This window comes from Hyperolius riggenbachi, chromosome 4 (genome assembly GCF_040937935.1).
Source record: "Hyperolius riggenbachi isolate aHypRig1 chromosome 4, aHypRig1.pri, whole genome shotgun sequence".
Classification (NCBI taxonomy): Eukaryota; Metazoa; Chordata; class Amphibia; order Anura; family Hyperoliidae; genus Hyperolius; species Hyperolius riggenbachi.
In genome coordinates this window covers 338,596,008-338,618,156 of record NC_090649.1, presented here as the reverse complement: position 1 = coordinate 338,618,156, position 22,149 = coordinate 338,596,008, and the positions used below count along the sequence as shown (strand labels likewise).

Below are 22,149 nucleotides of genomic sequence, written 5' to 3'. Positions count from 1 at the left end.
CCCCAGCCAGATAGAGTCCCAGGACCCGACGTCCATCGGCGTTACGTGGTCCTGGGCATGCCACTTTGCTGATGCCCATAGGTAGTGGGCGGTCGGCAAGTGGCTCTTCTCAATATCATGTATTCATTGCACAGTGGGGGGATTAGACTTGGTTCACTTGGTGCTACTTACTGACATACTCCCTGAGGGTGTCTCCAGTTTCTCTATATAGACCACAAGTGGGCAAGGGAGCTGATTGGTAGCCACCCCCTTGTGTCTGGCAGAAGCACCCATTGGTTTTCTTTACTATTAAAACTTTCTTTAGTATTTATTTTGACCATCTTTGATGCATCAAGTAAACAGAAACTAACCAATAACCCTCCAGATTGTACTGCTTTGTCTAATAAGAAGCACAGATTACTTACTGTGTTAACAATAAGCGGTCAACCAGAAACACATTTCACTTTCTTATAGCAATGAGGGCAGTATATACTGTAGTATGAGCTAAGTTCTACCAAATAAAATATTTCCTTCATTCATTTTCCAAACAAATTCTATACAAAACACATCCATTTCAGGTATAATTAAATTAATTACAAAATAAGAAAATTGTTCCCAGTTAAGAAAATATATAAATTAGACTATTGAGGAGGACTATTGAGGAGGACAGGAGAATTGCCTAACAGGCATTTACAGTGGGTTGCAAAAGTATTCAGCCCCCTTGAAGTTTTCCACATTTTGTCATATTACTGCCACAAACATGAATCAATTTTATTGGAATTCCACATGAAAGACCAACACAAAGTGGTGTACACATGAGAAGTGGAACAAAAATCCATACATAATTCCAAACATTTTTTACAAATAAATAACTGCAAAGTGGTGTGTGCATAATTATTCGGCCCCCTTTGATCTGAGTGCAGTCAGTTGCCTATAGACATTGCCTGATGAGTGCTAATGACTAAATAGAGTGCACCTGTGTGTAATCTAATGTCAGTACAAATACAGCTGCTCTGTGAGGGCCTCAGAGGTTGTCTAAGAGAATATTGGGAGCAACAACACTGTGAAGTCCAAAGAACACACCAGACAGGTCAGGGATCAAGTTATTGAGAAATTTAAAGCAGGCTTAGGCTACAACATTTTTTCCCCAAAGCCTTGAACATCCCACGGAGCACTGTTCAAGCGATCATTCAGAAATGGAAACTGTAAACCTACCAAGACAAGGCCATCCACCTAAACTCACAGGCCGAACAAGGAGAGCTCTGATCAGAAATGCAGTCAAGAGGCCCATGGTGACTCTGGACTAGCTGAAGAGATCTACAGCTCAGGTGGGAGACTCTGTCCATAGACAACTGTTAGTCATGCACTGTACAAAGTTGGCCTTTATGGAAGAGTGGCAAGAAGAAAGGCATTGTTAACAGAAAGCATAAGAAGTCCCGTTTGCAGTTTGCCACAAGCCATGTGGGGGACACAGCAACCATGTGGAAGAACGTGCTCTGGTCAGATGAGACCAAAATGGAACTTTTAGGCCAAAATGCAAAACGCTATGTGTGGCGGAAAAATAACACTGCACATCACTCTGAACACACCATCCCCACTGTCAAATATGGTGGTGGCAGCATCATGCTCAGGGGGGGGCATCTCTGACCAGCTTCCCTGTCCCTGCTGAAGAGTTGATGGGAAGATGGATGGAGCCAAATACAGGGCAAACTTGGAAGAAAACCTCTTGGATACTGCAAAAGACTTGAGACTGGGGCGGAGGTTCACCTTCCAGCAGGACAATGACCCTAAACATAAAGCCAGGGCAACAATGGAATGGTTTAAAACAAAACATATATCTATGTGTTAGAATGGCCCAGTCAAAGTCCAGATCTAAATCCAATCGAGAATCTGTGGAAAGATCTGAAAACTGCTGTTCACAGACGCTGTCCATCTAATCTGACTGAGCTGGAGCTGTTTTGCATTGAAGAATGGGCAAGGATTTCAGTCTCTAGATGTGCAAAGCTGGTAGAGACATACCCTAAAAGACTGGCAGCTGTATTTGCAGCAAAAGGTGGTTCAACAAAGTATTGACTCAGGGGGCCGAATAATTACGCACACCCCACTTTGCAGTTATTTATTTGTAAAAAATGTTTGGCAAGATGTATGATTTTCGTTCCACTTCTCACATGTACACCACTTTGTATTGGTCTTTCACGTGGAATTCCAATAAAATTGAGGCATGTTTGTGGCAGTAATGAGACAAAATGTGGAAAACTTCAAGGGGGCCGAATACTTTTGCAACCCACTGTAAATGATAAATTCTAATAACAACTGAATACAGTCTTTTCATTGTGGACGCTGCTAAGATGCACAGACTATTATCTTAATTTTCTGTGGTTCTGCTGTTCACAAAGACTTAAATTGCACAAGCATAGAACGCTCTTGGCTTTGAGACCACGATCCAGAGAGATGCGCGGATGTGCATGTGCTGTAGTCAGAGGGGGCAGCGGAACTATACCAAGGGAAGTAATAGACTGCTAGGGGCTAGAAGAAGCCTCAGGTAAGTAAATCTAATTTAACCTAATTATATTAGTGTGAAATGCTGCCTAATTATATTTGGGGGACCACTTCCTATTGGTGTGAAATTCTGCCTAATTATGTTTCATGCTAGGACCTTATTTTTTTCTTTAAGGACAGGGGAGTACTGCTGCTAGGTTCTATGCATTTGGTGCCTCCTACATCTCAACTATACTTGCTTTCATGGCCACACATGCATTTGGGACATGACTGAAGATGTGGCAAGGGTGTGTCTTAAAGGACAGATGCAAGGAGTTTTTTTTTTTGTTTAAATCTACTTACCCAGGGCTTCCTCCAGCCCCTGACATTCGATATGTCCCTTGCCGCAGCTCCGCTTCTAGCCGGTGTACTTGGGTCCCTTCCGTTACATCTACTGCACCTGCGAGAACGCCACTCACGATCGCGTGCTCTGGAGTGTTCTGCTCAGGCGCATAACTGCTGCTCACCACCTGGTGAGGTCGGCATCTGCAATGGAGGGGCCTCGTGGTGGTAATGTACCCAATTGTATTGTCAAGCACGATTCACGTTTGCTTAATGTTCTAAAAGTTCATATTGATTAGAATGGTGTACTTGTTCTATTATCATGTCTTTTAGTAGGTTAAAATCTTTGTTATTACAGTTCAAAAAAATTTGGGAGACTCCATGTTTGCATTCTCCATTTTTAATGTTGGCTTTGTCTTTGACCTACTTACGTAACACATGTATTATACTGTCCACGTTTTGATTTCAGTGAATGTTATATAGTAAATTACAAGAATTCTGTTCCTGGTGGGGGCCATGTCTTTTGCACCCAGTTAAGGCTAACTCGTGATGTCATTTCTGCCCTTTACTTTTTTTCTTGTCTCCTCCAATCGCTAAGTCGCCTCAGCCTTGCTTGTAAACACAAGTGAGTAGGGTATTAGGTTTCAGATAAGAAGCTGGCAGGGAAATAAAGGGAAGAGGAGGAATAGATTATAGATAAAAAAAAACCCCAGCATGCAATTCTTTGGCACGACTACTAAAGGGCCAGTGTACCTTAAGTATGTGATAACTCCAAATCAAAACAGCAGAAAAAGTTTTGAATGTAGGATTAGCATCTTTATCAATTAATACACTCAGAAAAGTTGCTGTTGAAATTTGATTTTTATGGTGACGATACCGCTTTAAAAGGAAAAAAATTCCTTCCCAACTTAACCGTTTCAGCATGCGCGTTGTTTTCACGAACGAGAGGAATTTTCACATTTCAGCGTTCCTCCCTTTCGTTTCCAAATAACTTTATCACAACAAAATGAGCTATACCAATTAGGCTTTTTTGGGTGGTACTTTTTGCTAAGAATTACTTTATTCTAAATGCATTTTAATGGGAATAATAAGAAAAAAATGGAAAAAAAACATTATTTCTCAGTTTTTGGCCATTATAGCTCTAAAAAAGTACATGCTACAGTAATCAAAATCCACACATGTTATTTGCCCATTTGTCCCGGTTATTGCAACATTATAAATTAGATCCCTAGTACAATGTATGGTGACAATATTTTATTTGGAAATAAAGGTGCATTTTTTTCAGTTTTACATCCATCACTAATTACTAGCCCATAATTTAATAATAATGTACCCTCTTGACATACATATTAATAACATTTTATTCCCTAAAGTCTGTAAGTGTAATTTTACTATTTGACTACAAGATGTCCTTGTGCATTATTTCCTATTCGTGTACAATAAGTACGCTAAACAGGAAGTAATGTGTGGCAGTGTTACTTTGGAAGTGACGCAAGCACCTCTTTGATGCCTGCGATCACAAGGACCTAGAGGGGAGTTCCCATTCATTCATCTAACAATCGGTGGTGGGAGGGACAGAAACAAGCAAGCGGGAGGCAGCACAGCGGCAAGATCTGAGAATGATCACTGTTTTGAACAAAAACAATGATCATTCTCAGTGAACATGCATGGATTGGTTCAGGGGACTTCTGTCCCATGCTGCCAATCCCCCTTGTCACTGGGACCATTGCGATCGCAGGCTTCCCCCTGCAAGATCGCGTGCAGCCCCAAAAAGTGCATGAACGCGAGTCTTACATCCCTGCGGCTGTAGCCAAAGGACCCGCGTACGTGAGACACACGTCCATGTGGCAGTAATGGTTTAGATGGCATTCAGTTTAAATCCCTGGATCAACACTGCTGGGAATGACCTAGTATTTATAGCCATGGGTGTCCTTCAATGCAAGGAAAGAATCCAAGACCCCCTTAAATGCAGATCAAGAATTTGCAATAAATATTTCCTGTGGTAATATATTCCACATTTTAACCACTCTTACTGTCAAGAACCCCTTCTTGAATAGGTAGCAAAAACTTTTTTTCTTCAACACACAGGTAGTGTCATAAACAAATAGAAAAATGATCTGCGCTCATAGACAAAATATCAATAGAGAACGTGGTGCGCAATGAAATGGATATTGAGAAGCTGAACATCTGTGTTCTGGGATTGCATTGATTCACCTGAAGCTGATTGGACTGTGACTACAATTGAATGGTGATATCTAACTGAACTGAACTCTCTCTATCTTAGCCTATGAGCTCAGTGATTTTCTACACAGTGAGGCCTAGTGCACACCAGAGCGGTTCGGCTGCGGTTTGCGATCCGCATGCGGGTGCGGATCCGCTAGGGTAATGTATTTCAATGGGCTGGTGCACACCAGAGCGGGAGGTGTTTTGCAGAAACGCATACTCCCGGGCTGCTGCAGATTTTGGATTGCGGATGCGTTTCTGCCTCAATGTTAAGTATAGGAAAAACGCAAACCGCTCTGAAAAACGGCACTTCAGAGCGGTTTGCCAGGCATTTTTTGTTACAGTAGCTGTTCAGTAACAGCTTTACTGTAACAATACATGAAATCTACTACACCAAAAACGCTTCACAAAACCACAAAATGCTAGCTGAAACGCTACAGAAAAATAAGAAAAAGCGTTTCAAAATCTGCTAGCATTTTGCGGATCTTCTAGCGTTTTTTGGTGTGCACCAGGCCGTAGTGTCTTCTTGTCATTTGCACAAGCCTAGGTACAAAAAGATAATCTGCAAAGCTTTTATATTGCCCTCTTATGTATTTATACATGTTGAGTAGATCTTCTCTAAAGCATCTTTTCTCCAGGCTAATAAGCTCAGTTTAGCTAACCTTTCTTGGTAAATGAGATCTTCCATCCCTCTTATCAATATTCTGACCCATATCTACACCTGCTCTAAAACTGCAATGTTCCTCCTGTAATGCAGTGCCTAGAATTGTCGAACAGTATCGAATTTAATCTGCCATTTACTTGCCCATATAGCCATCCTATCCAAATTTTAAATGTGTTACTATTTTCCTGTGTGTTGATAATTCTGCACAACTTTTAATAATCTGCAAAAATATTAACATTACATTCTAATTAATTGAATAGGTCATTAATAAAAAAAAATTAGAGTACCGGACCCACTACCAATCCACTGCTAACAACCTCCCTGTTATGATCATGTCTGCAGCGTTTACTGCTGGCTGCAGTGGTATTGTAACCCAAGCAGTTCTGATGTCATTACATGCATTTTCTTGCATAGTTTGGTTTGCACTTAAACTAGTTGCTGATTCCATCTGCAGTCGCTCTGAAGTTAATGACAGTTTAATATGCTTTTGTGTAAACAAACACTGTCTGCTGCAATGGAGGGGCAATCCCTTTCCTGCAGGCTGCATATCATTGTCTGCCTTTTCCTGCTGTCAGCCTGTGATTAATTACCATTCACTTGTGTGGGAATCTGCAGGTCTGCTCCCATTGGATGACCTCAGTATAAAGAACTGCTTCCTGCAATGCTTGATGGGCTACCATAGTCTCAGATTCTGTCTGTTACTCTGCTCGTGCCCCACCTCGTTCCTAGTCTGTGTAGACTGCGCTGACTCCTGCGAAGGGGTCAGCGAGTCATCCTAGTTCTGCTCTTGTTCTAGAAGTTGTTACTCTGCTTGTCTTGTGTCATATATTGGTTCATCGCCAATATATACGCATACTTGCGCATTTTGTTATTTTCCTTGTATTCGTGTTACGTTGATACATCAGTGTCGCTGATATATACGTACACGAACTGTTTATTTCCTGTGTTCAGTTAGTCAGCCTTCCAGCACGTTTTGGTAGTTTGCGCCCGTGAGCACCCGTGCTGAGCACCCGTGCTGAGCTAGTATCCTGCTCCTGGTCCTGTTTGTGTATTGCGTTCATCTCTGCGAAGAGATAGCGAATCCTTCTGAGTCCTGTTCCCTGTATTGCTCCAGTGCTAGTCAGTGTTCCTGCTTATGTCATATATCGGTTCATTGCCGATATATACATATGTTAGTCAGACGTTACAAATAGTTTCATTGATAGCTGTAATTGTAATACGCTAGGAAAACATACTGATTGTATATTTGTCTGTGTTACGTTCATCTATCTTGATCCTGCTATTTCCTGACTATCTTGTCCTGTCTTTGTGAGGCACGCCATCGCTGCAAACGCATTGGCTGCCTCATTCCAGTCTGTCTTATTGTGGACGCTTGCTGTCGCTAAGTAGCCGCTAGCTAGCAAGCGTTCATTCTGTCTACCTGTCCTGATCTCCTCAGTCCTGGTTTATGCGCTCGGCGCTACTTTGCGCTGAGACGTTATTGCGAAAGTGTTGTTTGTGGCTGTTCGGATCTGCACCGGCTCTGTGCACCACAATCTCCTATTGGAGCCAGTCCTCTCCTCCACTAAACTGGGGATATCCTGATGCCTTGTGCTGGTGTGTGTACCTCCTTCACGTCAGCTTATGTGTTGCATGCTGACTGTGGAGATTACACCTCCAAGCCTAACACTCCCATTTTGAATATGATCCATTGACCATAACTTGTTTTCTCTCCATAATGGTGGCCATACATGGTACAATTTTTTCATCCAATCTTACCATTTTTATGTAATATAAGGAAACTGCCTAAATTATCCTTTCAGTATATTCACTTAATTTACGCTCATACTACATACAAATGGTAAGATTGGATGAAATAATTGTACCATGTATGGCCACCATTAGCCAGTGCCTTATCTAGGCTCATTGATTATTTCCCAGACCTCACATCCTCAACTTCTGCACCACACTGTTGTGGGAACAGTATTGAAGGCCTTTGCAAAGTCCAAGTATATCAAATATACAAAATTCTTAATATCAATATCAATATGCAAATAACAAGACCTATCCTTAGTAAACCATTGTTGATGCTGAGAAATTAGATTATTCTCTGCTATGAAGTCTTGTATAGCATCTCTAAGAAAACCCTGCATGCCACCAATGTTAACCAGTTCATGTTCCACATTTTTTACCCCTAAGGGTTCTTTCACATTAGCCAACATGTACACAAACCCGATTTTGTGCATGCGTTATGATCTATGGAGTGATGTCAGGAAGTTGCGGTTCAATGCTGATGCTAGTTCCAATTAATCAGACGGGAAAATGCCAGCACTGGACTATTAAAAGATCCTAGATGCGTTACAAAGTAACGTTCTGGAACGATTTGCCTGATATGAAAGGTAACATGAAAGTCAAAAAACTTTTATGTTTAGTGATGCCCCGAACGGTTCGCCGGCGAATGGTTCCCGGCAAACTTCCAGGGTTCGCGATCACGGAGAACCGCAAACTTTTCCGGAAGTTCGATTTGCCACCATAGTACATCATTAGGGTCAACTTTGACCCTCTACATCACAGTAAACAGGCACATTGTAGCCAATCAGGCTACACTCCCTCCTGGAGGCCCTCCCCATCCCCCCCTTATAAAAGGCAGGCAGCATCAAGCATTTTACTCACTCATGTGCCTGCAGTAATTGGAGAAGGGAGAGCTGCTGCTGACTCTCATAGGGAAAGCTTAGTTAGGCTCTTATAAGCTTGTTAGCTTGCTCCTTGCTGATTCTTATTGCTAAAAAAAGCACCGCTCAACAGCTCTTTTGAGAGCTAATCTTGTTCTTGTGATCAATTTTTTTTTGTGTGTGTGTGTGTGACCCACTTGCATTATATTTATATACAGCCCTGTCAGTCAGTCGCAGCTGGCCTTTGGCCCCTTAATTCCTACTGTGCCACTGCCAGGCCCAGCATATTCAGTGACTACCTGTGTGTGACAGGCAGCTGCAAATTTGTAATCCCAATCACTGCACCTGTTCACTGTTTAGTCTACCTACCTACCTACCTACGTGAGCGCACGCATTAATTCCACCAGTCATTGCACCTGTTCACAGTACGTGTGTGTGACAGGTGCACATTTGTAATACCCAGCAGCACGGCATATACCTACCTACCTGTTGTTCAGTGCACCCTCCTACCCACGTGAGCGCACGCAATGTGATATTTAATACCACCAGTTACTGTACCTCTTCACGGTACGTGTGTGTGACAGGTTCACATTTGTAATACTCAGCAGCACTGCATATACCTACCTGTTGTTCAGTGCAACCACCTACCTACGTGAGCGCACGCAGTGTGATATACCACTCAGTGCATACCTGTTAACTGCACCTGTGTGACTGCACATTGTATTAGTCAAGTCAGTGCATACCTTTCACTTCATCCCCCCGATATGGACAAAACAGGTAGAGGCAGACCCAGAGGAAGGCCACCCAGCAGGTCTGTTCGAGGTCGTGCTGATGTGATTTCGTGTGGCCCTGGACCAAAATACAGTGCTCAGAAGAAGGCACGTCCCATCAACTCCCAAGATTGTCAGGACGCGGTTGACTATTTAACACAGAACACCTCATCTTCCACAGCCACCAGCTCTACTACTAGCACCACATCCGTTCCATTTGACACTTCACAGGAGTTATTTGGTGGGGAATTAACTGATTCACAGCAACTACTGTTACAACAAGATGAAGGCGCTAAGCAAGTTACACCACCTCATATGTCTGAGTTAGGCGACACTATGGACGTAAGGTGTGAGGAGGAAGCCAATTTCTGCCAGTCACCTCCTTTCCCGGCAGCTGACAGCTGGCTTGGCGGAACTGTTAGCTCACCAGCTGTTACCATACCAGCTGGTGGACTCTGAGGCCTTCTGTAAATTTGTGGCCATTTGGACACCGCAGTGGAAGATACCATGCCGCAATTATTTCTCTAAAAAGGCGATACCCAAACTGTACCATGAAGTTGAGAGGCAAGTGGTGTCATCTCTGGCACACAGTGTTGGGTCAAGGGTCCATCTGACCACGGATGCTTGGTCTGCCAAGCACGGTCAGGGCAGGTACAATACTTATACAGCCCATTGGGTCAACCTGGTGACCGCTGACAAGCAGGGAGTATGTGGCTGTGCAGCGGACCTACTTGTGACACCTCCATGGCTTGCAGGCAGGCCTGCTGCCACCTCCTCTCCTCCTGCTACATCCTCTTCGCTGTCATACTTTTCCTCCTCCTTGGCTGAGTGGCAGTTCAACTCTACTAGTGCTGGGATCTCCTCTCCAGCTACACAGCCCCAGCTCCCCAGGGCCTATGCTGCATGCCAGGTACGATGGTGTCACACCATCTTAGACATGTCTTGCCTAAAAGTGGAGAGTCACACTGGAGCAGCTCTCCTGGCTGCTCTGAACAAACAGGTGGATCAGTGGCTGACCCGGCACCAACTGGACATCGGCAACGTGGTGTGTGACAACGGCAGCAATCTCATTTCGGCTTTGAATTTGTGTAAGTTGACACATGTACCCTGCATGGCACATGTGCTCAATCTCGTAATTCAGAGATTTGTGTCTAAGTACCCAGGCTTACAGGACGTCCTAAAGTAGTCCCGGAAGGTGTGTGGGCATTTCAGGCGGTCTAACACAGCCATGGCACGCTTTGCCGATATTCAGTGGAGAAACAACTTGCCGGTGAGACGATTGATTTGCGTTAGCCCAACTCGCTGGAATTCGATCCGCCTGCTACAACAGGAGAAAGCCGTCAAACAGTATCTCTACAACCACAGTCAAAGGACACAGTCTGGGGAGATGGGGATGTTCTGCCCGAAATACTGGACACTGATGCAAAATGCCTGCAGGCTCATGTGGTCGTTTGAGGAGGTGACAAACCTGGTGAGTCGCAGTGAAGGCGCCATCAGCGACTTGATCCCATATGCCTTCTTCCTGGAGCGTGCCGTGCTTAGAGTGGTGGATCAAGCTGTGGAGGAGCGTGAACAAGAACAGGAACAGGAGAAAGAGTTGTGGGATCAATTCTCACCAGAAGCAGATGATTCCTTAACAACTGCGGCAGCACAGACGGGGGAGGAGGAGGAGGAGGAAGAGTCGTGTGGGGAAGAGGAGTCAGTTGTAGGGGTTTGTATATGTTGTACACAGGAAAGTCTGGCACAAAGCCTAATTGAACTCTATTTAGGTTAGGGTAATGACCCCTCCCCCTCCCATAGCCACCCCCCTTTCCTGTCCCTCATTCATCCTCGGGGGCTTAGGCTGACTGGGTGAGAATTGTTTTATTGGGTGGGGATTATATCCTCTACCCCTCCCTGAATTTCCACCCCTGCCTCCATTATAAATTTGTGGTTGGGGTTGTGGCCTAGGTTGAGATGGTTTGACCGGATCCCTCACTCCTGCCGCCGCCCTCCTTTAGGTCTTGCCCCACTCTCCTGTACTTTACTCCCTGGGTCGCCATACTCCCTTCTACCCCTGTGACTTCCATTTTTTCCGCCGTGCCATCTGCAGGCTTTATCTTCTGCCATTTATAAGCTTCATTGTTCTTATAGACCTGGATATCCTTACTGAACTGTTTTCGTTTGTCCAGTATGATATCCTTTTCTGCGTTATTCAAAGTTTCTTGCAATTTATTGGATCTCATTTGATACTCTTCTGAGTGCTTGAATGGATCCAATTTGAGCTTTAAGGTTTCGACCTCTGCCCCCCAACCATTCCAGTCTCCTTGTCTTCCTTTTAACCATTAATGTAACCATTCCCACCCCACATGCTTCTACGTATTCAAGCCACTCTTTATTATTATCCTCACTTTCTTCACAAACAGTGGGGACAATCTCCCACCTGTATCTTTTATAAACCAGCCCCTTTTTCTCATACTTATGCAGGGCTGCCAGATCCCACCATGTCTGAAGTTCCTTCAGCATATAGTTTTTGCAATTGCTTAAAGTTTTGCTCCAAGCCCGTATGTGTGGTTAAATCTTCTTGAAGGATTTGATCCAAGTCCACATTTCTGTGTTTCCTGAATTCAAACACGTCCATTTCTGCAGCAGTTCAAAAGAGGAAAAGTCTTACCAATAAGCAATAATTCAACTGCACTCCACAGAGAAAAGCCAACAGGGTATAGGGGATTGCAACTCCACAAGAGTACCTCGCTCACTACAGTTAAAATTCAAAAAAAGGTTGCGCATCAAATTGTTCTTACTGCACACAGCATGAAGATCTCCCTATAAAAGATAAAATGCGCACATAGTGCCCAGTACTGCTTTTAAAAACAAATTCTGACACCTCGTGCTGCACTCCTGGGGGGTGTGCCACCACCTGGGAAGTTCAATAGGTAGGCCCCCCTCGTGAGTTCACTCACCAGCTCCAAACTTGCACCTTGCGTATAACAGATAAACTGTACTGTCCAGGTGGTATATCCAGATAAAACTTCCAGCTTTATTAAAAGCAAGCATTAAATGGCAGTAAGTGACCGACCTCTCCTCACCCTGGCTGCGGTACACAGGGCAGTGCGTCTACGCGATTCTGCCGATTCCTTCCTGGTGACGTCAGCGCGCTCCCTTGCTCTTTACGTTTACGTTTCGTCGTAATGACTCATTCAGGGGCTGGTCACACGCTGACCTGAAGCCTCTGATATACCGCCGTGCGTATCCCCGTGACCCCCGCAACTCCGCCCTCCTCATTGCTAGGCGCTCGTGTGGATGCACTTTACTGTACATAGTGTAACAGCACTCTCACAAGGACTAAAATCAATTACAGAAATAAAATGAAATGAATACGAATAAAAAATTAATATCAATGCGCATCCATATGTGCGCTATCATCCCCATGCTGCTTATACCTAATGCGCTCTCATACTCACCAACTTTATTGCACATCTCCCTACACACATACTCAAACTGTCGTTACACTCATATCTCAGAGTTGTGCATATGTAACAAATTCGGCTACAAAGCGCATCTGGTGTAGCCCATATGGCAAATTCGGCTACAAAGGGCATCTGGTGTAGCCAATATGCCAAATTTGGCTGCAAAGAGTGCCTGGTGTAGCCCATGTGCCAAATTCGGCTACAAAGGGAGCCCGTTGTAGCCCATAAGCTAAATTCGGCTACACAGGGCACCTGGTGTAGGTGAAATGTCAAATTCGGCTACAAAGGGCGCCTGGTGTAGCCCAAATGCCAAATTTGGCTACAGAGAGTGGCCGGTGCAGCCCATATTCCAAATTCAGCTACGAAGGGTGCCGGGTGTAGCCCATATGCCAAATTTGGCTACAGAGGGTGGCCGGTGTAGCCCATATGCCAAATTCAGCTACTAAGGGTGCCTGGTGTAGCCAAAAAATCTAGTTTTAGTTTATAAACAGGATGCTGTAATAGGCAATATTTGTTGGGCTATAAAAGGGCTCCAGATATAGCTGAGAAAAGTGATTACTATGACCTAACTTCTTCCTACTCTCACACAGAACCCTCCCCTGATGGTGCCTAACCCTAAGACCACCCTAGTGGTGCCTAACCCTAACACCCTCCCCCTTGGTAGTGCCTAACCCTAACCCCCCGGGTGGTGCATAACCCTAACCCCTTCCCGGTGGTGCCTAACCCCAACCCCGTGGTGGTGCCTAACCCTACCCCCCCCCCCTGTGGTGCCTAACCCTAAGACCCCCTGGTGATTACTATGACTTAACTTCTCCCTTCTCTCACACAGAACTCTCCCCTGGTGGTGCCTAACACCTCCCTAGTGGTAGTGTATGTAGTAGTAACATCCCTCTGGTGATTACTATGACCCAACTTCTCCCTACTCTCACACAGAACCCTCCCCTGGTGGTGCGTAACCCTAACCCCTCCCTAGTGGTGTAAGACCCCCCTGGTGGTGCCTGACGCTAAGACCCCCCCCCCCCCCCCACAGTGATTAAGTGATTACTATGACCTAAGTTCTGCCTACTCTCGCACAGAATCCTCCCCTGGTGGTGCCTAAACCTAACCCCCCTTGGTGGTGCCTAACTCCTCCCTGGTGGTGCCTAACCCTAAGACTCCCTAGGTAGTGCCTGACCTTAAGACCCCCCAGTGATTGCTATGTCCTAACTTTTACCTACTCTCACACAGAATCCTCCCCTTATGGTGCCTAACCCTAACACCCCCTTTGGTGGTGCCTAACCCTTCTTGGTGGTGCCTAACCCTTAGACCCCCCCCCCCCCCCCCCCGTGATGCCTAACCCTAAGACCCCTCTGGTGATTACTATGACCTAACTTCTCCCTACTCTCACACAGAACCCTCCCCGGTGGTGCCTAACCTTAAGGACCCCCACTTGTGATGCCTAACACCCTTTTGTAGCAGAATCAAAAACCTTGTAGCCAAAAACCTTGTAGCCGAATCAAAAATATTGGCTACAAAGTGACGCCTTTTTGTAGCAGAATCAAAAACCTTACATAGTTACATAGTTACATAGTTATTTTGGTTTGAAAAAAGACTTACGTCCATCGAGTTCAACCAGTACAAAGTACCACTCCAGCCTGCTCCCTCACATATCCCTGTTGTAGCCGTATGAAAAATATGGGCTACAAAGGGGCGGCCTTTTGTAGCTGAATTAAAAACTTTGTAGCTGAAAAAAAACTTGGGCGCCCTTTTCACCACCTTGTAGCCCATATTTGCAGAAATAACATTAAAGTCTATGGAGGCACCCTTGTCAACTGATTCCCATATGCCTAGCTACCTATACTAGAGCACATATGTCTGGCTACCTATGCTGGTGCACATATGTATGGCTACCTATGCTGGTGCACATATGTCTGGCTACCTATCCTAGAGCACATATGCCTGGCTACCTATACTAGAGCACATATGCCTGGCTACCTATACTAGAGCACATATGCCTGGCTACCTATACTGGAGCACATATGCCTGGCTACCTATACTGGAGCACATATGCCTGGCTACCTATACTGGAGCACATATGCCTGGCGACCTATACTGGAGCACATATCCCTTTCTACCTATACTGGAGCACATGTGCCTGGCTACCTACACTGGAGCACATATGCCTTGTTTCCTATACTGTGGCACATATGCCTAGCTACATATACTGGAGCACATATGCCTGGCTACCTATCCTAGTGCACATATGCCTAGCAACCTATACTGGAACACATATGTCTGGCTACTTATACTATGGCGCATATGCCTAGCTACCTATACTGGAGCACATATGTCTGGCTACCTATCCTAGTGCACATATGTCTGGCTACCTATACTGGAGCACCTATGCCTGGCTACCTATACTGGGGGCATCTATACCTGGTTACCTATACTGGGGGCACCTAAACCTGGCTACCTATACGGGGGGACGGAAAGTCTGCTTGATAATGTGCTGGTAGGGGGAAGGTATCTGTATTTATTTATTTTTAAATGTTTGTAGATCTCTGGGGCGCGGTAATTATCAAAGTAGCTTGCGAGTTGAAAAAGTGTGGGCACCCCTGCCTTAATGCCCAGTATGTCATTTTTGGGCATCACTTACCTGAAAAAGAGACAACATAATTGAACTAGAATCTGTCTGTTGTTGCTCAGTCTTGCCAATGACAAACATGCTGTGCTAAATCGTTTAGCACTTCTTGACTGTATTATAAATCTTTTAGAGGAATTCAAGAATCCAATAGCATAGAACAATACCTATGATAACAAAGACTGCACCCAATAATAGTTCCAGGTTAACATATGTCAGGCATATAATCCTGGCTTAATTAGTATTCATAACAATGTGATTCAGCCAGAGCTCCACTTCCTTACCTACACGGTTTCAGTCTAATCTGGATTAACTATGCTCTAGAATAAGTCAGACGCTTTCTGTGCTACACAGCGTTAGTAAATGTAAAAGACGTTTAGAGTGCAGTATAGGCAAAATCCCTTGCTTTAGAATTAGAAATCTCCACTATGATAGTAACCTTGAAGAATACTCTTAAGGATCTCTCCTGGTGTTTCAGCTATACAAGGGATTCAGACTTCTGCATCATGGTATGTGTCTATAATGTGTCTTTTTGTGCATCCAATTAATGGGGTTTATCATTATTTCAATGTATGGGTATTGGATTCATTACCTACGTCAGGTATTCAGAATTGCCATTTTTAACTTGCATTCTAGCATGTCTCAATTTGACTAACAATACTGAAAGCCTGTGGCTCAGATTTGATATGTCTGTGGATAGATAACTACCATGAGAAATGTTTTGTGTTCCATGTTTACAGTTATCTCATTCTGTATTACCAAATGTTCAAGGAGGTACCAGCTTGCAGGCAAATTTCATATAACCTCCCTGGCGGTTTATGAAAATCCGCCAGGGGGCAGCAAATACGTTTTTACATTTTTTTTATTTTTTTTTTTCATTTAGTGAGACAACGTCTCGCTACATGATAGCCGCTGCTCGGCGGCATCCCCCCAGCCCCTCAAAGAACGGGATCTCTTGGAGGGCTTCCCCCGTCGCCATGGCATCGACGTCGCGATGTCAAAGGGGAATCCGATCCACCCCACAGCGCTGCCTGGCACTGATTGGCCAGGCAGCGCACGGGGTCGGGGGGGGGGGGGGGCAGCTGCGACGCGACGGATAGCGGTGGATCGGCGGGTAGCGGCGGCGATCGGAGGTTACATGCAGCTAGCAAAGTGCTAGCTGCGTGTAACAAAAAAAATTGTGCAAATCGGCCCAGCGGGACCTGAGCGATGCCTCCCGGCGGCATAGCCCGACCTCAGCTCGGGCTTACCGCCAGGGAGGATAATGGGAATAAGGTCGGAATTGGGTCGGTCAAATGCACTTCCTAACATAAACCTAAACACAAATAAGTATCCAATTATCAGACATATAGCATTGATTGATATTAAAAATGGGGTTTATCTGCCACATATAAATCAATCAAAAACAGAATTTATTTGGCCAAGTAGTTTTGCATTTACAAGGAGTTTGACTTGGCAGTTGCTTAAAGTGGACCTGAACTCAGAACGTCCTCTCTGCTTTTAGAGATACACAATAGCATAATAACCTTTAACCACTTTGCGTCCCTGGGCTTTTCCCCCTAAAAATTCCAAGCAATTTTCAACATTTCACACGCTTCTGATTCATTAGCCAATAACTTTATCAGCCCTTATCACACATAAATGATCTATACCTTGTTTTTTTTCCCACCAATGAGGCTTTCTTTGGGTGGTACATTTTGCTAAGAATTATTTTATTTTGCATGCATTTTAAAAGGAATAAGGAGAATAAAAAAGGAAAGTCATTATTTCTCAGTTTTTAACACTTACAGTTTGAAAATAAAAAGTTTTACAGTAGATCAAACCCACACATTTTATTTGCCCATTTGTCCTGTTTATTTCAACAATTAATTTAGGTTCCTAGTACAATGTATGGCAACAATATATTAATTATAAATAAAGGTGTATTTTTTAAAAAATTTTGCATTGCACTTTATCAGTAATCACAAGCTGTATTTGCCGAAATAACTGTAATATACGCTGAAGGCATACATATATTAAAAAAACTAAGCCCATTTATTAGCTCCCACCCCCGTAGTTAGCCAGATGTGCCCCTCCCCCCTCCATAGATAGCCAGGTGTGCCCTTTTACTACCCTATCCCCCCCATAGATAGCCAAGTGTGCCCCTTTTATCTCCCCCAGTATAGATTGTCAGATGTGCCCCTTATTAGCCCCTCCCCTATATAAAAAGGCCAGATGTGCCCCTCTGTTAGCCAGATATGCCCTTTTATACCCCACCCCCATTGTCAGCTAGGTGTCCCCTTTCTTCTCCCCCCTCCAATAGACAGCCAGATGTACCCATCTATTCCCCCAACCCCCTATGGATAGCCAGGTGTGCCCCTTTAAACCCCCCAGTATAGCCGAATGTGCCTCTATTAGCTCCGTCCCCATATAAAACGCTACGTGTCCTTTTGACCCCCACCCCAAAAAAAATTGCCAGATGGGCTGCTTAATCCCCCCCCTTCCCCCATAGATAGCCAGATGTGCTGCATTATTCCCCCCTCCCCATAGATAGCCAGACCATTTGCGCCCTCCCCATAGATAGCAAAGTGTGCCTCTGCCCCCCCCCCCCCGCCCTATAGATAGCCATGTGTCACCCCCCCCCCCAGATAACCATGTATGGCGAAATGATGACCCCCCAACCCTCCCCCTCTTCTTTCCCCATGCTGCAATGCAGGATTAGCATGTAAACAGCTCACCTTGTCTCGTTCCGCCGTGTGCGATCAGCCTCCCCTCCGTGCATTACCGCTGCCTGTGTCATTATGCAGAACGGATCGGGTCCTGGCTTGATGACGTCATCAAGCGGGACCCGATCCGTTCGGCATAATGACACAGGCAGCGGTAATGCACGGAGGGGAGGCTGATCGCACGCTGGAACGAGGTGAGGTATGTTGTTTTCATGCTAATCCTGCATTGCAGCATGGGGGAAGAAGGGTGGGATGCTCACATAAAAAGGGATTGAGCGGGGAGTGGGAGGATCGGACCCCTGGGAGGGAATCCTTAGTTAGTGTAGTTAGAGGGAGGGGGGTAAATGAGCCCAGGCGCGTGCCAGCACGCACGCTGTGCTCATTAAAGTGAAGTAACTTATAATCACGTCGTGTGGCTTTCGTGAACCACTTACGACGTGATTATACTGTAGTTAGGATGTGAACTGGTTAAACAAAAAACATTTCTTTGGTACAGATTATACAAATCCTAAAATAAATCTGCACTGTTTCTACTTCCAGATTCGTGGAAGCAGTCATATTGTTAACATCCTGTGCTTTCAAATGAGCTTATCTGTCATCAATACCGTGGCAGTCATCTGACACAGGGGAAAGATCATATTACAACTTATAATTAGACACAGATGAGGGGCAATTAGACAGGCTAAACTCTCTAAATACATACCTGGTGCATCCTACCTAATAATGTACAAGTGTCCCTGCGTCCTGTCCCTTTGTCAGTACTTTTGCGGTACTGCGCATGTCCTGCACTGACAGCCGTTGGGACAGGATGCAGGACGGGCCATAGGACGGTCCGGGCGGGCGTGTGTATGCGCACATGGTGTGGGTGGATGCGTGCATGGCAGGTGGGTGCACATGCACAGCGGTGACCGATCTAGAGCCTGTTTTTAAAGGGACTTAGGTCACTAGTTTCTTTGTTTTCTTTCTGTCCTGTGCAAGAGTACAGTTACACTTTACAGACACAAACAAAACAATACAAGGACAGACAAATACAATATATATCACAAGTCAAGGATAGAGATGGCCCGAATAGTTTGCTGGCGAGCACTATTCAGCGAAGATCAGGTATTCGTGCTCGACGCGAGCACTTAGCGCTATTCGACCCGCCTTCATACAACAACATTGGGCTAACCTTTAACCACTTATATAACAGTCAGCAGGCACATGGAAGCCAATAAGCCTGCACTCCCTCATGGACCCACCCGCACCCTATAGAAACGCTGCAGCTCCCGCCATGTTCTAGCCTGTGTTTGGCTAGAATAGTTAGAGGTAGGGAGAGACATTGCTGGAGATAGGGAAAGCGGTACTTAGGATTGTTTATTTTGATCCTTGCTGGCTGATAGCAGTTTAACCCCCCTGGCGGTATGATTTGTGCGACTGTGCAGCCGCGGGGGGGGGGGTTTCGCCTTTTTTTTTTTAGCATGTAGCTAGCCTAGCGCTAGCTACATGCTTTCCCCCCCCCCTCCCCGCGGTGTCCGCCCGTCCCCTCCGATCGCCGCCGGCGCCGCTTGCCCATAAGGAAATCCCGTTCTGAACGGGATTTCCTTGAGGGCTTCCCCCATCACCATGGCGACGAATGGAGTGACGTCACGGACGTCGTGACGTCACAGGGAGTCCCGATCCACCCCATAGCGCAGCCTGGCAGCGATTGGCCAGGCTGCGCAAGGGGTATGCGGGGGGGCCCTGTTTCCGCGGTGGGTAGCGGCGCATCTGCGGTGGGCGGTGGCGATCAGAGCAAACACGCAGCTAGCAAAGTGCTAGCTACGTGTTTGAAAAAAAAAATTATGTAAATCGGCCCAGCAGGGCCTGAGCGGCGCCCTCCGGCGGCTTACCCCGTGTCACACACGGGGTTACCGCCAAGGAGGTTAATCATCCCAAACAGCCCTTCTGAGGGCTACTTCATCCTTCTGCTGTTTTTTTATTTTTTTATGTGTGACACTCAACAGCCCAAAGACACCTAACATTGTGCCCAGTGCCCACTACAAGCAAAATAGTGCTCCAGGGCCTCTGTTATTATCACTGTATTGTGTTTGAAGTGTTGCAGCGCTCTCAGTATCTGTGTGATAGTGCACAGACAGAGCACACTGGCACAGAGCCACACATGTGCCTGCTGCCATATTCAGTTGCAGGTACCTCCACTGCATTACTTTACTTTTCACTTGATTCAGGCACAGTACCCCAATTAAAAAAAATGTCAGGCAGAGGCAGGCCACCTTGCAAGTGTCCTCGAGGTTGTGCTGGTGTGTTTTCCTGCAGCCCTGGAAGAATACACAGTGTTCAGAGGGCACGTACCCTCAACCCCCAAAATTCTGAGTACGTGGTTGACTGGCTCACACAGCGCACCACATCTTCTACAGCTTCCGCACTGAACCTCTTGATGCACCGTCGTCCTCCTGCTCTGCTTCTGGTACCCCACAACAACTTAACGCCACTAGCACCACAGCTCCACTTGATATGTCAGAGGAGGTATTCATACATGATGCATTTAGTGATACACTTGGGGTCAGCGAGCCAACATGCCCTTCAATGCCTGCTGTTGCCACCACCTGAATGCCGACATTCCAAAGCTCACCAGTGTGACATTGTTTTTGTTTGTGTGCCTCTTATACCAGCAATGCCATCTGCAACCTCTGTCAAAAGAAACTGAGTCGTGGGAAGCCCAGCACCCAACTAGGGACAACTGCTTTGCGAAGGCACCTGATCGCAAAATACAAACACCAATGGTATGCACACATTAATAAAAGCAGCACACTTGCCTCGACTCTCTGAGGAAGACAGGGATCTGCTAAATGCTCCGATAACAGATCAGGAGATAATGGAAGCCCTGAAGTCTAGTTCTAACGATAAGGCACCAGGACCAGATTGCTTCTCGTTTGGGTTCTTTAAGAGCATCAAAAAAGACATTACTCCATACATGGGTAAGCTATTCAATTATATTTTAAAGAAAGAACAATATCCAGCCACAGCCCAAGAAGCTTTTATCAGGGTTCTCCCCCAAAAAAATAAAGACTTGCTTGACCCCGGATCTTATAGGCCTATTTCGCTACTTAATTGTGACATCAAGCTGATGTCTAAGATTCTGGCACAGCGTCTGGCCTTACTTCTCCCTAACCTAGAAAAGGATTCCCAGGTGGGTTTCGTACAGGGAAGGTCTGCAGTTCTAAATATTAGAAGAGTCATGGCGGTTCTGGAACAGGCTCGGCTGGGGGGGCCTTCCCGGCGTCTGGGGGCTATTTTGTCCCTGGATGCCGAGAAGGCCTTTGATAGTATAAGATGGGACTGGTTGGATATGGTCATGGTAAAAATGGGTTTTGAAGGCACCTTTTTGGCATACATACATTCATTATACAACTCTCCATCAGCTAGGATAATTGTGGAAGGGGTAGCGTCTCCTATTATACACCTATGCAAAGACACCCGTCAGGGATGCCCCCTCTCCCCTTTATTATTCAACTTGGCTATCGAACCACTAGCAGAACTATTCAGATCAGGGGCAGTTTTTCAAGGTCTCACCCTAGGCAAAACATCCATCCACTGCTCCTTATTCGCTGACGATATCCTGCTTTTCGCAGGAAACCCCAAGTATGACCTACCTAAGATTTTTGACTCTCTAGATCATTTCGGGGGGTTTTCGGGCCTACATATAAATAAATCCAAATCTGAAATCTTATTTTTAGATCCCCACTCCTCTAATCTAAATACTAGACAATTAATACAAAGGGCAGGAATCCAGTTAGCTAGTGATTACATCTACTACCTAGGAATAAAGAGACCCAGGGACGCAACAAAACTCTATCAACTAAAATATACTCCCATCATCTTAAAAGTAATAAATGAACTACAACACTGGAATAACTTACCCCACTCTCTACTAGGAAAATGCCACCTTATCAAAATGGTTAGCTTTGGCAGACTCTTATACCCCTTACAGACCCTACCACTGTTACTAAAACACAAGGATGTTCAAACTTTAACTCGGGCATTTAAAGCTTTCCTATGGAAAGGAAAAAGAGCCAGAATCCCATTGGGGCTTTTACAGAACCCAAATTAGGCAATTGGGGTTAACTTCCCTAACATACGTGCCTATAATCTAGTTTCTATCCTTAGACATGCTAGAGATTGGCTAGGCCAAACGAGTTTCTTTACAAACACTAATTTGGAACAGGAATTATGCACACCATGGTCCCTGGCTGGAATTCTACACTCTAAGATTATTTCACTCCCTGATA

The 22,149-nt window shown here is 45.3% G+C and overlaps 1 protein-coding gene across 9 annotated transcripts in view; it reads left to right on the top strand.

The window, feature by feature from the left end:
* TIAM2 (TIAM Rac1 associated GEF 2) overlaps window positions 1-22,149 on the top strand; it is a 1,035,624-nt gene that overhangs the window by 875,386 nt on the left and 138,089 nt on the right. The window contains exon 1 of one of the 9 annotated variants that reach the window (XM_068231889.1): window positions 15,510-15,685. The exons of the other annotated variants lie outside the window; for them this stretch is intronic. Coding sequence (XP_068087990.1) covers window positions 15,605-15,685 — 81 coding nt within the window. The 5' untranslated portion in view covers window positions 15,510-15,604. Of the gene's footprint in view, window positions 1-15,509; window positions 15,686-22,149 lie in introns of those variants that run through there. 9 annotated transcript variants of the gene reach the window in all.